We start from the raw sequence: 17994 nt of genomic DNA, 5'->3' as shown, positions 1-17994 counted from the left end.
CCCAGGATTCACACAGTGTGAGGCCCAGTGGACCACTGGTCTCTTGGTTCTGTTTCTGAGCAGCAGACTAAAATTTATATGACTGAGCATTTATTTTACTCATTTATCCATTTATTTTGGAATCTTCTAAATTCTTCAGTGCTGTGTAAGGTTAACTTAAACCTAGGGAGGTTATATTAATGTAGTCATGCCTGGTGTGGGGGAGGTGACATAATGTGTTGTGCTGCCTTGTGACTCTGGTGTGGTATAAGGAATCTGTGTTAGTTTTTTAGTGCTGCTATAACACAAATACCACAACTGGGTAGCTTTAAAGAACTGAAATTTATTTTCTCTCAGTTCCGGAGGCTAAAAGTCCAAATCAGGGTCTTGGTCACGTCGATTCTTTCCTTGTTGGTAGCCTCCTTTGTCCCTTGGCTTGTAGACGAGCCTCACATGGCATCTGTCTTCCCCTCTGTGTGTGTATCTGTGTCTATTCTGATCTTTTTATAAACCAGAAGTGATTAGGTTTAGGATCCACCCTGTACTCTGGTATGACCTTGATTGATTGATCATATTACATTAGATTGCATTTTTGGAAGGTAATAATATTATATTACATTATGGAAGGTAATCTGCCGTACCCAAGGCCAATTGATGTAATCACATATAACTACTCCATGACAGCAACTAGACTAGTGTTTGGCCAAACCACTGGGAACCATAGCCTAGCCAAATTAACACATAAAAGTAACTGTCACAGAATCCATATTTTCCCTTCCTAGTGAAATAATCTTTTTTCCTTATGAAATCTTTTTTTCATTTTTCCTAAATTTCTCCTAAATTAAAGAGCTAGTTGAACTGATACTCCTTCTCCATTTTTTGGAGCATGTTTTATTTTCACATTATGATACTCTAGATTCTGTCCCTCCACATTTCACTATTGTTGCAAATGCTGCAACTATCCGATTTCTATTGGAAAATTACAGATAACATGAAGTAATAATTATTCCTCACAAAATGAGGGTGAGGTTTGAATTGTTTAAATACAGTCCTCCTTCTCAGAACTCCCTAGTTCTTGGTTTTAAGCCCTGGTTGAAGCAAACGAGAGAATATTTAAGAATGAGATCCAAGAAGGAAGTCCAAATAATTTTTGTTTACCTCTGATGAGATTTTTAGGAGAAAATCCTGATGTGTACTCTCAGCCACTCTTCTTTCTCATTTGGCAGTGAGGCAGCTTTTTTCTTTGTTAAAGAGAAAACTAGTTGACAATCTAAGACAATTGATTTATTTTCTGTTAACACAGCAAGATGTGCTAGAATTACTTCATCTTAAAAGACTTACTTGGATTCCTGAAGGAGAAATAACCCCTACCCTTGATTTTTTTCTTTATGAAACAAATAGAGCTCTGCATTTGTGGGGGAAAGAGTTTTGCAGACTTGCTGGTTATAATATTATATGGAAAAACATTTGACTAAAAACTAAATGCTGTTCATGGTAGTTAAAAACCTGTAATAATGTGCTCACTGTGGTGCTCACCACACTTATATGAGATTAAAAATAGGAGCCCCAACCATGGTCTGAGGGAACATCTAGCTCAATCAGCATAACACGTTTATAAAGACAGTGTTCTACATTCTACCTTGGTGAGTAGCGTCTGGCATCTTAAAAGCCTGTGAGCAGCCATCTAAGATACTCCACTGGTCTCACTCCTTTGGGAGCAAGGGAAAATGAAGAAAACAAGATACAAGGTAAAGATTAGTCCAAAAGACTAAGGGACCACAACTACCATGGCCTCTACCAGAATGAGTCCAGTACAACTGGATGATGCCCGGCTACCACCACCAACTGCTCTGACAGGGATCGCAACAGAGGGTCCCAGACAGAACTGGAGAAAAATGTAGAACAAAATTCTAACTCACAAAAAAAGACCAGACTTATGGGCCTGACAGAGACTGGAGAAACCCTGAAAGTATGGCCTCCGGACACCCTTTTAACTCAGTAATGAAGTTACTCCCAAGGTTCACCCTTTAGCCAAAGATTAGACAGCCCCATAAAACAAAATGAGACTAATGAGGCACAACAGTCCAGGAAGAAGGACTAGAAGGCAGGAGGGGACAGGAAAGCTGGTAATAGGGAACCCAAGGTTGAGAAGGGACAGTGTCGACATGTGGTGGGGTTGTTAACTACTATCATAAAACAATATGTGTACTAACTGTTTAATGAGAAACTATTTGTTCCGTAAACCTTCATCTAAAGTACAATAAAAATAAAATAAAAATAGGATCCCCCAATCTAGAGGTGGAGAAATCAAGAGAAGACACTTGAGAAATGCTTCCCTATCTTCCCTCAATGGCTCCTCAGAAACAGTGTTGCCTGGAGCATGATCTTACTGAGGACACAGACCTTGTTTCATTAGTTATTGTATTGTCTTTGCCAGATATAGTCCTGACACACTATGGTTGTTAACTGCTGCAGAGTCAGCCCCTGACTCATGGTGATCCCACGCACAACACAATGAAATGCTGCCCAGTCATGCACCATCCCCATGATTAGTTATGGATCAGACTGTTGTGATTCACAGATGTTTTATCTGCTGATTTTTGGAAGTAGAATACCAGGTCTTCCTTCCTAGTCCATTTTAGCCTGGAAGCTCTCCTGGAACCTGTTCAGCAGCATAGCAACACTCCAGCTTCCACTGACAACTGGTGGTGGCTGCCCTTGTGGTGTACTGGCCAGGAATCCAGCCTGGGCCTCCCACAAGGAAGGGCAGAATTCCACCACTGAACCACCACTGCCCCCACTGACACACTGTAAACCAAAAAGCCAAACCCATTGCTGTCGAGCCAATTCCAACTCATAGCGACCATATAGGACAGAGTAGAACTCCCCCATAGGATTTCCAAGGAGCATCTGGTGGATTTGAGCTGCTGACCTTTTGGTTAGCAGCCAAGCTCTTAACCACTGCACCACCAGGGCTCCACTGTAGTTGCTCAAAAAATGTTGGATGGATGGAAGGGCAGGAAGCATTTGATTGGTAGGACTGACAGATCTGGGTTAGAGACTCAGGCTGTGCCACTTACTAGCTGGAGTCCTTAAAGTATTTAATCTCCTTAAACCTCAGTAGTTTCTTCTTTATGAAATGGGGATAATATTAGTACCTACCTCAATAAAAAGGTTTTATTTGGATGTTGATTTCTACTAACTCCACTGAATTAGATTCAGACCTCACTTTTAGGGAATATGCACAGACATTGGGAAAGATGCAATAAAGAAGTTTTCCAGTATGAATAGTCTTGTCTTTGGAGGTTAGCTCTGGATCTTAGAACAAAAACAAGTTGGTAGTTATTAGTTACTGTATCTCATTTTCCAAAACACATGTTTCATTGTTATAGTCATTTACAAATATTGTTGCATGACACATTTTTGCTTTTGGTAGTCACTAAATGAGTAACCTTCAGTATTCCAGTGTGTTAAAAATTGTCAAAGGATGCTTTTGGGATTATATGTGTTGATAAGGCTGTTAGTTTGAACAAAGTGTTAAAAGTGAAGACCAAGTGAAGAGACCTTGATGTTGTGAACAGAAAAATGCAGTGGAATCTGGGGATTGCCCCATTATGAATGGATTATTTGGAAGTAGAAGGAAGTTATTTTCAAGCACAGCATCCCTATAAACCCCAAAGCTGTGTGTTTTACAAACTAGAAATTTATGCACTAAATAAAAATTACCAGATGTCAGTCTCTGTATGTGCCAACTTGCAAAATGTGTTGTGGTTCAGAAGTGTGGAAGAAGTGGTACTCATTTCTGTTCTATTCAAACTCAAAAGAGATAGTTGAGGTAAAATGCCCTTGAAAAAAATTACAACGTACTCTGCCACCCAAAGATGTCACGTGTTACGAAGTGTTATCTGAAAGGCTTTAATTTTTTCCTTCATGACTCCGTGCGTGTTTGTGGCATTGCAAACATAACCCATATTTCTATTCTAATTTATTACTTTCTTTCCTGAGGCATATTTCATTCTTTTAAAGGGTCAGCAGATACTTAAAAACCCAACTTGGACACAGCAATCTAATTAAAGTCCAATACAGAGCTAAATATACTAGGATTAATTACTTTCATCTTGCACATACCAGCACACCTCAGTAATTTTTGTGCAGTCACTGAAATGGATTCTCTTCTCTCCTTAGAAATTCGAGCTCAATTGGTAGAGCAACAAAAATGCCTGGAACAGCAAACAGAGATGCGAGTTCAGCTTCTCCAGGACCTACAAGATTTCTTCCGGAAAAAAGCTGAAATTGAGACGGAATATTCTCGGAACCTAGAGAAACTAGCAGAAAGGTTCATGGCAAAAACAAGAAGCACTAAGGATCATCAGCAGTACAAGTAAGGGAGACATGACTCAAATTCACCTTTCCAAGGTGATATCCTACCTTTTCACCACCCTTAGTGGTTTTATATTTTTCTATTTTTGTCTGACAAGTTATTGATTGGCTTGTCCCCATGAATAAAAGGAAACCTCTGTATTTATCATTTATGGACATCGGTTTATCATGTTTTAGTCTAGCTATAGTCTGTTGACATTTTTCTCTTTCATATATTTATGAAACCCTGGTGGCATAGTGGTTAAGTGCTACGGCTGCTAACCAAAAGGTCAGCAGTTTGAATCCACTAGGAACTCCTTGGAAACTCTGTGGGGCAGTTCTACTCTGTCTTGTAGGGTCACTATGAGCCAGAATCGACTCAACGGCAACGAGTTTTATATATATGTATGTAGATAACTTCGTATCTAAGAAGAAAAGGTGTTTGTAAAGTTCTTGATTATAGAAAAGTGGAAGTTGATATCTACCACAAGTAGATGTTTGAAGGGGCAAATCTAAAAGAGCTACTAAGACGGACTAGGAAGTAAGGCCTGGCTTGTGAAGATTAACCAGTGAAAACCCTATAGATCACAACAGAACGTTGTCCAATGCTGGAAGATGAGGCCTGCCTGTTTAGCCTGGGCTCTAGATTGGAGGGGGCTGCAGAGAAGTAAGCTCTTACCTTAACCAGTGGCTTTGTAGTTCCATTGTAGTCCCTCTGTGGCCCAGGATCCTACATAGGATCCCCTAGGTTGGAAGGCCCTCAGAATGCAGTGGCTGCAACACTGGGCTCAAGTACTGGAGATCGTGAAGATGGTACAGTACTGGGCACTGTTTTGTTCTGTTGTACATGGGGTCACCATGAGTTGGAGCTGACTTGGCAGCAGCTAGCAACAACAGCAAGAACATCAGTAGGCTCATGGACTGGAGGAAGGTAGAGTGGAGGGAGGGAGACCACGTAGGAGACTCTCGCAGAAATCTGGGTGAGGGTGATGGCATGAACCAGTAACACTGGAGGCAGAGAGAAATAGACCCATTTAGGAGATATTAAAAAGGCAGTACGTGACCCTGAATCGTACACCATAAAATGGTTAAAATGGCAAATTTTATGTTATGTTGTATTTTACCACAGTTGTTTTAGAGACAGTGCAGACTTTCATGGAAATAACAGTGGACTAGATAATCTGGAAAACTCTTCTGCCAGAGAACTCCCAGAAGTGCTGGTAAAAATATGACAGTCATCCCTTTAAAGTTATAACTGAACTCACAGGAAAGTAAGGGAAATTTTCAGGGGCCACAAGAGAAAGATAGAACTGAAAACCTAAATGACAGTTGTATCCAGGCTTTAGACCCATGTGGGGACAGGAGAGGAGGCCTGTGCAAAGTTCAGAGTTGGCACTGAGAATTTCCCCACCCTACCCCCATTGTATTGTGGCCCAGCCTAAAATCAGAACAGAAAAAGCTACTGTCTTAGTGAAAGGGTAAACAGAAAATCATCTACCCACCTGTGTAGGGAGACGAAAGGAGGCCAGTCTGTCTAGCCTGAGCTCTAGGTTTGAGGGGGCTGTAGAGAAGCAAGCCCTTACTTCCACCAGTGGCTTTGTAGTTCCATTGTATTTCCTCTGTGGCTTAGGATCCTATGTAAAAAGGAAGGCAGCAACTATCCCTGAGATAATTCTGCAGAAGCAAATGCAGAACTATCTGGAAGAAGCCATTCTCAGCCTGGGATAGGGAATACACCCCTCTCCCCCAGTGACTTTTAATCTCTAGTGTTAGTCCAGCATAGAAATAGATCTTAGTGATGATTCCCAGGGTGAACAAATGTCAAATGTACCTTACAGAATCTGGGGCTGGAAAGAAGAGACGAGCCAGTACTGTAGTCACGTTTATAGTAACTGTCCCTTTTTAAAAATGATTCCAAATAAGACAGTCATCTCTTCAATAAATATTTTTGAGTTCCTTCTTACGTGTGTGGTGTTAGGTCATCAGTTGTCAGTGAAAACTTGATGAGCCCAGGCACCTGAGTCCGGCCCCTTCGTGTATCAGATGCCACTTTTGTTTCTCCTGATTTGTTTGGTAGCTTTCTTGAGATTTTCTTTGACTTGAGGAACTTTATCACGGAATATGGGACTAAAGATTGATGGGTAAGTCTGTGGAAAGGACGAACTAGGGTAAGGAAAAGCTCAGAGACGGGCCTTTTTAAAGAGTCCAACAGACCTGGATTTGAATCCTGGCTCCACTGTGTGACTTTGGTCAAGTTATTTAACCTGTCTGAGCCTTGGTTTCCCAATTTATAAAACGGGATTTTATGACTCTTAAATGAGAAACATAAAAAAGCCCTTGATATGATCGACAGCTGGCACAGGGTATGTGCTCAGTAGTCCTTCTCCTCTTCATCAAACAAATATATCATTAGCATTGTAGTATTACCAGTCATGTAAGCTGTCTTACTCAGTTTTGGAATGCTCATTGTGTAGGATAGTCCTTGGCGTAAAGTTGGCACTGCACAGTGGAAAGACCAGGGTTTGGATCAGCTTCTCTTGGCTCAAAGGCTGTCTCAGACACTAGCTTTGGTCTTTAGCAAATTACTGTACTTTGCTATAAACTTTACTTTTCTCACTGCTAAAGTGGATATAAAAAATTTCTGCCTTAAATGGTAGTTGTGAGGATTAAGTAGACTTAATGTCTATAAAGTCTCAAGAGTAGCTCTTGGATAAAAATAGCTGACTTTAAACAGCACTTACTATGTGTGCCCAAGACACTGTTGTCAGCATTTAAAAATATATATTAACTCAAATAATCCTCATAACCATCCTATGAGATAGGTATTGTTATTTTACTCATTGTGCAGATGAAGTAACTGAAGCAGAGAGAGGTTGAAATAATTTGCCCAAGATTACATAGCTAGTAAATGATGGACTTGGATTTGAACCTGGACAGCCTAGCTCCACAGTCTACGTTCTTAACCTCTATACTGCTTCTCCCGGTAGGTACCAAGTACATAATAAAAACAAAACTAGTTGCTGTCAAGTCAACTCTGACTCATGGTAACCATGTGTGTCAGAGGAGAACTGTGTTTCATAGGGTTTCGATAGCTGTGATTTTTCAGAAGTAGCTCACCGGGCCTTTCTTCCGAAGCGCCTCTGAGTGGATTTGAATTTCCAGCCTTTTGGTTAGCAGCCAAGCACTTGGAGTGTTGCACACCCAGGAACTCCTTCAGTACATGATAGCTGCAATTATTATTACTGAAATTATCAAGTCAATAATAATATTAAGTGTTTCTTCAATGAATGAAATTTGATTTCTTTGGGCGCTGACTATGGACAGGGCACTGAGAATGCAAAGAAATGTTCTCGAAGAATATATGAGCTATTTTAGCATAAAGCATACACATGAAAGTCAACACAAGAAGGTAACATTTACCTCTTAAGCTGGGTGGATAGGGAATGTCAATTGAAAGGCCCTAGATTCCCTGCCACACAACCACTGCCCCTTGCTTGATGGCTTTGAGGGAAAAGGGGGATTCCCTAGCTGGTGGGTGTGATTCGTAGGATGCCAGTGGAGAGAATGGGAGGCTCCTCTTGCAGATGCAAGTGCTAGGACCTTAGATTAGGGGCTTCTTCCTTCACGCTCATTCCTGCTTCCATCTCCTACTTCCTTTTTCTTCTAAAGAGGGTTTTAACTTGATGCACTCTTAGATCCTGAATCTGAGAGACTTAATGGCAGAAAGACCTGATTTAATCATTTTTCCTAACTTTATTACTATTCAGGGGTCATAAATGACCGTGAATAATAGAAGGGTAACATGTCTGATTAAATGGACTTGTCTCCCTCAGTTAAGGTAAATATTCTGTGTCGTTTTGCTATTTTATAGTTTTAAAATTTTTTATTATGGTAAAAAATATATAACATAAAATGTGCTATTTTAACCACTTTTAAGTGTACAATTCAGTGGCATTAATTACATTCACAATGTTGTGCAACCTTCACCATTATCTATTTCCAGAACTTTTTCATCAACCCAAACAGAAACTCAGTACCCATTAAGCTGTAACTCCCCTCCCCGCCTGTAACCACCAATCTACTTTTTGTCTCTATTTGCCTATTCTAGATATTTCCCATAATTGGAATCATACACCTATGGTTAGTTTTTAAAGTAAAAAACAAAGCACACACACACGCGGTACTTTGTGCTTTGAATTTTTTTTTAAAGCGGAAGTATCCCAGTTGCTCACTGATTTTGTTTTGTAGTTTTTTAAAAGTCTTTTTTTGTGGTTCATATTCACTTTTAACTTTATTCTGCAGAATAAAACAAGGGGCAGTTACAAATCTGAAATAGTTTAATGGGTTTCAACAGGATGTGTGACGAGTCATAAGCCAGCAAACCCCTTGTTTCTATTCATGGGCCTTAAGACAGTGCTGTAAAGCTCGGATTCCCAGGAACGCTTTTTGGGAGGCTAATGGTTATGTATCAGGGGATTAACAAATAACCCCCAAATTTATATCCCGTGGAAAGCTTAGCTAACCGCATCTTTTTTTCCAACAAGCGGAACGTTCAAAACAGGCTTTGTGCGCAGCAGCAAACTACAGTCTGTCTGTGAGACAGTAGTCAATAGATTTTTATGTAAACACAAATTGCTCTTGCCAATGGGATGTTTAAAGCCAAAGGCCGGCCTGAGCACTATGTATGTTAGAGTGCCATGGCCCTTGTCAGGAGTGTGGGTTTTGACTTGTGTTCTTGGTGCAAGTGTTTTCTTTCCAGTCCTGGAGAATTGTTGACTCTGTGCCATCCACAGCCTGGAGAACGGCTTTGTGGGCTGTTGAGTGTCCTGGTCTGAGAAAAACACAGACTCAGAAAGAACAGCGACAATGCTCTTCTGTCGTGGCTCCTTAGTTTACCTTGGTTACTTCACTCAACTGATTGCAGCATCTTTAAATTGGTGGTAATTGTATCTTTCCTCACTTCTTAGAAAAGACCAGAACCTCTTGTCTCCGGTGAACTGCTGGTATTTACTCCTGAACCAAGTGAGAAGAGAAAGCAAAGACCATGCAACCTTGAGTGACATCTATCTGAACAATGTGATCATGCGGTTCATGCAGATAAGTGAGGATTCCACCAGGATGTTTAAAAAGGTAAACTCCATGAATGCTGCCCTGAGTGCTTGCCTGTAACCAACCACTTTGCCTATAACCAGGACTGAGAACAGTGCCTGGTGCAGAATTAAATACTCCGTGAATGCTAGTTGAAAAATGAATGAATATTTTAAAGACACAATAAAGAGATTAAACCTGGGCAGGCAAATTTATAGAATTAGACATCTCTATCTACATCTGTGACCTGTCTATTGAACCATGTCGGCAAAATTTTGATATCAAATGTACCTGTGAATTGCTCCTCTGTTATTAGGAGCAAACTGCCTGAAGTGGTGAAATATCAGACCGGAGAGGAAGAGCCTCGAATTCTGTGTTTGGGACCCACACATCTTGTGAAGAACAAGATAGTCACATGTGCTGCTTTCTCAGGAAGATGTTACCACACTTTTTTCTTACTCCCACCAAACCAGCATCAGAAGTTTTGATAGAACCACATGGAAAAAATTCCACAAGGCATAGAAAATTCAGTCCCTTACACGCCAGAGAGGTCCCTTGTACCCAAACCCGTTAAAAAATAGGAACTGGATGTTTAAGGCTTCTTATCATGGTTAGTAGTCTCAGCCAGTTCTCAGCATTTTTTTGTTTAGACATTTTTGCTGAGAACAATAACAAAATTGGACCATTTCCTGTGTAGAGTATGCAGCTACTTGCCCAATAAGACTGGCTTCAAGTGTTTTTATGTTTGTAGGACAAGGTTCCCCCCTCCCTTGGCTGTTATGCTAGTAGTGTTTGGTGCTTATACCAATACCTGTACCTCTATTCAGTAAGTAATTATTAGTCTCCAAAAGTGGGGGAAAGGGAACACCCTGTAGATTAATGACATATTTATGTTTCAGAGGGAACCCTTAAAACAAAGACATGGTGTTAAGCCTGCCAGCTGGAAGACTTCTTAGTCATGTTTGATGTACCCACATTAGATTTGATTTCTGATCTAGAAATGGAATTTAGCAAACTCTAAGTCATCTTTTGCGCTATTAAATAGAAGAAAAAAGTGTTTCAGACAAAGGAGAATTTTTTTTTAATTGGAACTAAGAAGAATATTAATTAAGAAGGGAAATATCCTATGTAACTTGCATAGTAGCAATTTTAACAATTTAGACTGAGCCATGAAAATGAAGTGATTTTCTTATACATCAGCCCTTTCAGCCAATACCTCATTCAGTTCAACAGGGTTTTGGTTGGTTGGTTGTGTTTTGGAGCATCTCTTACGGGAAAAAGACAGGGTTAGGTATGGGAAAGGCTACATAGATGAAGAAAAACAAATCCTTGTGCTTAAGGAGATCACAGTTTATCCAAATGTGGAAGGCACTGTGTGATACCTCCCAGTCGTGGGGATGCTGGCAACCACTCAGACAGGGCCTCTGGGACCAGCACCTCAGTTAAGTTCATTTATTTATTCATTCAACAAAACATTTTTAAAATGCCTGCCTGGGGAAGCAGAGTCAAAAAACATGTCCCGGCCTGCAAGGAACTCATTACGATAATTAACAGTTACCATGCTAGAGGGATGAACAGCTGGTTGTGGGGGCTGGAAGGCTGCAGATCTCAACCCAGCCTAAGGTCAGGAGATTCTTCACAGAAGAGTGAACGCTGGGAACCGAGACTTGTAGAGTGGGGAGGAGTCCATCAAGCAGATAATACCATGAGCTATTATGGGAGGGAGAGGACAGCTTGTGCAAAGGCAAAGGGGTATTAGAAAGCACGATGTGTTCGGGAAAAGGAAAGAGTTTGTTGTGACTGGGCCAAAGGTTTTATGGGAGTGAGTGATGTGATGTGAAGCAAGAAAGGATGGTCATATAATAAAGGAATTGGTTTCTCTTGCTAAGGTGTAAGAATTTGTATTTTGTAAATCAATGGCAGGGGCTTGGTAATGTTGACGTAAACCTAAGGCTGAGTCAAATGGACTTGGATTTGAATCCCAGCTCTTCCTCTTACTTGCTGTGTGCTCTTGGGAGATGATTCTACTCTACATTTCTTCATCTACTTTTCCTTATCGATAAAATAAACTCGGTAATAATATTTCTGTGTATCTTGAATTGGGTTCTAAGGGAAACAGAATTTGAGGCCGAGATTTGCATGCAGGAGGTTGACTGGGGAGCACTCTCCAGAACCTCACTGAGAGTGAGGGAGGTAGGACTGGGCAGAGGGAGAAGCTGATGCTATGGGAATTGCAGCTGGGATGATCCTTTGGCATTGCCTCACAAGGAGGCGCTGGTCTTTGTAGTCCAGTCACTGGATTCGGGCTGCCTTTGGGGAGGGGCTAAGTAATTCTGGGGGTCAGACAGCTCCCTTTGGTGGAGGGGAATTCCCATGGGGAATTCCTGATGGCAATTCCAGAGAAGGACTCAGCTGTGAGTTTTCAACGTCTAGCAGCCAACATTCCCAGTAGCTGGGGGAATGAGTTCCTGACCCTTGAAGGGGGATCTGGGAAGTGCACAATAAACAAGTACACAGAGAGAGAAGTGCCTGCATGTTTGTTATCAAGCAGTTTTCTTGTTAACCAGATTTTATGAGACTCAAAGAATTACACTTTTTGCAACTGCCTGTCTACAAAGGGTTCCTGGTTACTTTTGCATTTAGGGAGGAGAATCCTCCAAGCTTCTTAAACAGTCTTCTCACTCCTAATCATAGCTTATCAGCTGGGAAGTTAACCATCATTACAAGTGTTAGTGGTCATCAAGTCAGTTCCTACTTATGAAAGCCTCATGTGTGCAGAGTAGAACTGCTCCATAGAGTTTTCAAGGCTGCCACTTCTGGGAAGCAGATCACCAGGCCTGTCTCTCAAGGCACCTGTGAGTGATTTCAAACTGCCAACCTTTCAGCGAATAGTTGAATGCTTAACTGTTTGCGCCACCCAGGGACTCCGTCCTTATACAATTACAGGTATCAAATTCTCCCTTCCTCAAGTAAACACAGCAGACTACACATCTCATCTTACCACCCATGTTATTACTGGAAAAAGAAGGAACAAGAGAGGCAGAGGCCAAAGGGGAGAGGCTGGACCTTGCTGAGGCACCAGGTCAGCCCATTAGATACATTTGCTGTCTGAACCAGGAGGCCAGAATCCGTATCTGCACATCCAAAGAATTTCTGGAAAACTAGAGCTTTTCTTCCATTGTTACAGTTCCACAAGTGTATTTTTTATCAGAACTAAAAGAAATCACTAGACTTAGTCTGAAGTGAGCTTTAGAAACTATCATGAAGTTCTCAGTGAGCATAATGCACGTCCTCGTTGGGAGAGGATTTTGATACTTCCTCACTTTTCAAAAATATTCCCATGTTTGGTCTCAGGGAACATCTAGCTCAGTTGGCATAACACAGTTTATAAAGACAATGTTCTACATTCTACCTTGGTGAGTAGCATCTGGGGTCTTTAAAGCCTGTGAGCAGCCATCAAGATACTCCACTGGTCTCACCCCTTTGGGAGCAAGGGAGAATGAAGAGAACAGGATACAAGGAAAACATTAGTCCAAAGGACTAATGGACCACAGCTACCATGGCCTCCACTAGACTGAGTCCAGTACAGCTAGATGGTGCCTGGCTACCACCACTGACTGCTCTGACTGGGATCACAATAGAGGGCCCTGGACAGAGCTGGAAAAGGATGTAGAACAAAATTCTAACTCACAAAAAAAAAAGACCACATTTACTGGCCTGACAGACTAGAGAAATCCCAACAGTATGGCCCTCGGACACCCTTTTAGCTCAGTGGTGAAGTCACTCCCGAAGTTCACCGTTAAGCTGGGGATTGGACAGCCTCATAAAACAAAACGGGACTAATGAGGCACAGCAGTCCAATGACAAGGACTAGTAGGCAGGAGGAGACAGGAAAGCTGGTGATAGGGAACCCAAGGTTGAGAAGGAACCAAGGTTGAGAAGGAACAATGTTGACATGTCATGGGGTTTTTAACCATTATCATAGGGCAATATGTGTACTAACTGTTTAATGAGAAACTATTTGTTCTGTAAACCTTCATCTAAAGTACCAAAAAAAAAGAATTATCTATGTGAGATCAAATTGACAACAGCAACTCAAAAGGTTTGATGGGAAGGCTAGGGGGCAGTGAGTTAAAGATAATGGTGATGGAATAATTTGGAAAAGGATAGTGAGAATAGCAGCACAACTGGAAGAATGTAATCGATGTCACTGAATTGTACATGTAGAAACTTTTGAAATGGTGTAACTTTGGCTACGTATATTTTCACCAAAAAAAAAAAAAGGGTCCTCCAAGGTCGAGAAGGGAAAGTGTTGACATGTCATGGGGTTGTTAACCAGTGTCATAACACAATATGTGTACTGACTGTTTAATAAGAAACTATTTGTTCTGTAAACCTTCATCTAAAGTACTCTCTCTCTCTCTCTCTCTCTCTCTCTATAATATATATATATATATAAAGAAAAAGAAAATCACCATGTTTGTATGGGGATCTAGAAAGATTTAGGGCACTTGATAGTTTTAGCCTTTGAACAGCCTCTTAACTCAGTTTAATCAGTGACAGAGAATCCTCGTACCCAAAATGTTCTGTCTCCTACCAAGTTTGGAGCAGGTAAGTCTAGGAATGCTTTTGTATGCAAACAGATATAGTAATCAAGAAGGCACTTGTATACATATCTAATTCAATGCATAGGTATAGGAACAGCTTCAACATTTAAATTTTAACTTCTATCAGAACCACTTATAGTCATTTGCTTATTAAGCTTGACAAAAAGTTTTCAGCAGGTAGGAAAAGTGACACTTTTTAAAGAGCCAATTATTCAAATGTTGATTATTTCAGATTTAGGCCTTTGGAGCTATAAATGAAGCCTGTTAGTCAGAATAACACAGTGATTCAGCTTTTAGGCTCAGAATTCAGAAATTTTGGTTATGAATCTTGGCTTTGTCACTTTTAGTTGCTGTGTGTACTTGACAGTATTTCTAAACCTCTTAAGCCTCAGTTTCTGCATCTGTAAAGTGGGTAGAGTATCCTGTTTCATATTGTTGTTTGGAGAATTCAAGGGTCATACATTGAAAGTGTTTAGTTCTGTGTCTGGACTTAAGTTCTAGGTAAGTTTTAGTTAGTATTTTTGTTATTATATGTATTATAAAAATTTATTCCATATACCTGTAATAATTACATAATATAAGATTTGGAGTCCCTGGGTGGTACACATGCTTAAGTGCTCAACTACTAGCCAAAAAGCTGACAATTCAAACCCAACCAGAGGCACCTTGGAAGACAGGCCTGGTGATCTGCTTCCAGAAGGTCACAGCCTTGAAAACTCTATGGAGCAGTTCTACTCTATACCCATGGGGTTGCCATGTGTTGGAATCAACTCCAGGGCAACTAACAACAGCAACAATAAGATTATACTAGGCATTAGACTAAGTGTGTCATCATTCTAAAGAAATTAGGTGGCACAGCTGTGTGATGAACACACCTAGATCATCCCATTCATTTGCATATACCGTAATTTATTATGACGTTCCAAACTACATTTGTAAGCAGACTCTGAGAAATGCCCTCTCAACATCATTGCTTGTAGCTGAATTAAAATTTTATTCTCACATTTCACAGTTAGTAGTGAATCAGAGAAAAACAAAGTGAAGGCTCTTGTTGCTGTATGCCCCATGCCTCTCAGGTCAACCACAGCCATTTCCTATGGAGAGTCATAACTTTCAGGCGTCATCGATTTCTTCAGTCATTCAAAAAGAAGAGTTATTCCATTCCATTCTCCATTTCTATATAGATAATACAAGCATGGACAAGAGAAGGCTCTGCTTTTACCCTCTTAACATTCTTCATTGCCGTTTTAGGAGAAGGGCAGGATTTGGGACTTCTTGTACACATGGGTTTGTTTCATTATCAGCCCTTACTTCCTTCCCAAAAAACAAGGGGCAGTGATGTGCTCCTTGCCCTGGTCTCCAGCCCTGAGTCTCAGTCATGAGATTTTCCTGCCTTCTTTCCATTACTCATGCTAAAAGAGAGTTTCTTTTGCATCTGCTTTAGTGCTGCAGCCAGAAAATGTGCAGCTCATATGCTGCACATAAAAATGTAATTAACGTCAGCAGTCAGTTGCAGGAAAGGTTACGGCCAGCATGCAGTAATCACTCTGATTATTTAAGCACCTGATCACAAGATCTTGTTTACTGATTTTAAGGAAGTTAATAGAAGAAGGTAGTTTAGGGGGAGCATCATAAAATGGTGGCATTTGCATATGTTAAATTATCTCTTTGTGTTTGAATTATCTTGACATCTGTCATTTTCTCATGGATTGTTTTCGAATTAGTGATTTGTTTTTATCCTTCGTTTGTATAATCATATGGGAAATTATAATTTATTGTTTTTTCACCAGTAATACATCTCTAAGCTGCCACTTACTGAGTTTTAACGGTGTACCAAGCACTGTGCTCTGCGTCTTTCATACATTATCTTGCATATCCTCACAATGCCCAATGAACAAGCATTATAACCCAACTTTCTGAGATGTGGAAACTAAACACTGAGAGGTATAAGAACCAGGCTGGCTAGTATGTGTTCTTTTCTTTGCCCTTGTCTTAGATAGTTCATAGCTACTTTGGATTCTTTTGGTGTTTTGGTGGTCACTAGAGATGTCACTCAAAGCATAGGCCAGAAACTTCTGAGAAGTAGAACACTGTCATCCTTAGCCCTATTCATCTTTCATGAATGTCCTGAAGATGAAAATCCTAAAGGACAATATTGAATCTACCAAATCTATCAATCATCCTGAGTGACTCAAAGCAGCAGAGGCTTGGTCCTGAGCCACTGCAAATTACCCTACTTTTGCATAAGGTCATCAGATTCAGACTCCCAGGAATTAAATTAACCCATTTTTGTTATTCCTGATTATATGGCTTAATCTGAAAAGGAAGGAGAGAATACTAGTAAGGTTTGGAATTTCATAGTCGTTTTTTATTGCAGTCAAAGCCAGTCATATTGTATTTAAATACACCAATATGAAGAAAACAAAGACATTCCATGAAAAAAAGCTGTACTTTCAAATAGACCATTTAAAATAAGTTAATATTCAAACAGACTCTCTAAGTTAATAAAAGATACTAGTATACTACAGCTCTTTCGGGCTGTGACCTAGTTTTTTGTTGTTGTTGTTTTATATTTTGTTGTGTTTTCAGTGCAAGTTTACACAGCAAATTAGGTTCCCATTTGACAATTTCTGCACAATTGTTTAGTGACATTAGTTACATTTTTTCAGAATGTGTCAGCCTTCTCTTTAATTATGTTCTGGTTGTTCCAGTACTCTAGCTGCCCTGCGCTCCTTGTCTTCTCATCTTTGCTTTAGACTGACTATTAATCTTTCCATCACATATAGATGGTTTTTTAACGGGCCCCATACACAGGGGTAATATCCTTTATTTTGTGTGCCAATCTGTTATTTCCTTAAAAGGTGACCTCGGGGAATAGTTTGGGCTCAAGGTTTAAAGAGTATCTCAGAGTAATAGTCTCAGAGAATCCTCTAGTATCAACTGGTCCAGTAAGTCTAGGCTCTTTTTTTGTGTATGTGTGTTCTAGGTAAAAGTTTACAGCACGAATTACTTTTGTTTTGTTTTTTTATTTTTGCAAATTACTTTCTCATTCAAAAACTTATACACAAATTGGTTTGTGACATTGGTTGCAATCCTCACAATGTGTCAGCACTCTCCCCTTTTCCCTTTCCACCATGGATTCCCCGTGTCATTCATCCAGGTATCCTGTCCCTTCTTGCCTTTTCGTCTTTGCTTTTGGGCAGGTGTTGCTGATTTGGTCTCCTATACCTGATTGAACTAAGAAGCACGTTTCTCACGTGTGTTAAATTGTTTGATTTATAGGCCTGTCTAGTCTTTGGCTGAAAGGTGAATTTTGGGAGTGGTTTCAGTTTTGAGTTAACAGGATGTCCAAGGACAGTCCGGACTTTTTTAAGAATTTAAGAGTTTGTTCCATGTTTTTCTCCTATTCTATCAGAGTCTATCTATTGTGGCCCTGATCAGAACAGTCATTAGTGGCAGCTGGTCATCATCTAGTTCTTCTGGTCTCAGGGTAGATGAGGCCGTGGCTTATGTAGGCTGTAAGCCCTCTAGACTAGTTTCTTCTCTGAGGCTGTGACCTAGTTATGAAGAAAAGGTCCATAAATTTTAAAAAATCTGAAAACTACTAATCTTCATGTACATAGAAAGTCTATTTCTTTTTTAATATATATATTTGTTATAGAAATTTAGCAAACACTAATATAAAAAGAGAAATAACAATTACCCACAGTAACATGATTTACTGTTAATATTTTTCAATAAATTGAGAAGATTTGCTGTATCTTTTCACTATTTATGCATATATACATATGTATTTTACAGGACTGGCATTTCATTGCATATAGCTTGGTAAGCAACTAATTTAGTAAAATATTGTTATCATTTCCCATATCTTGAAATAATCTCTTAAAATAGGATCTTTAATGCCTGCATAGTGCTTCACCATCTACATGGCCACAGTATTTCCTTGTTGTTGGACATT

At 40.1% G+C, this 17994-nt stretch overlaps 1 protein-coding gene across 2 annotated transcripts in view; it reads left to right on the top strand.

Moving 5' to 3' along the window:
- Window positions 1-17994, top strand: part of SRGAP1 (SLIT-ROBO Rho GTPase activating protein 1) — a 331342-nt gene that overhangs the window by 155647 nt on the left and 157701 nt on the right. For both annotated transcript variants that reach the window (XM_004381554.3, XM_023736114.1), the window contains exons 2-3: window positions 4165-4360; window positions 9306-9468. In XM_004381554.3, coding sequence (XP_004381611.1) covers window positions 4165-4360; window positions 9306-9468 — 359 coding nt within the window. The remainder of the gene's footprint in view (window positions 1-4164; window positions 4361-9305; window positions 9469-17994) is intronic.

The sequence above is a fragment of the Trichechus manatus genome, unplaced genomic scaffold (assembly GCF_000243295.1).
Source record: "Trichechus manatus latirostris isolate Lorelei unplaced genomic scaffold, TriManLat1.0 scaffold00086, whole genome shotgun sequence".
NCBI classification, from domain to species: domain Eukaryota; kingdom Metazoa; phylum Chordata; class Mammalia; order Sirenia; family Trichechidae; genus Trichechus; species Trichechus manatus.
Note: the sequence above shows the minus strand (reverse complement) of the source record. Positions and strands in the feature narration are given on the sequence as shown.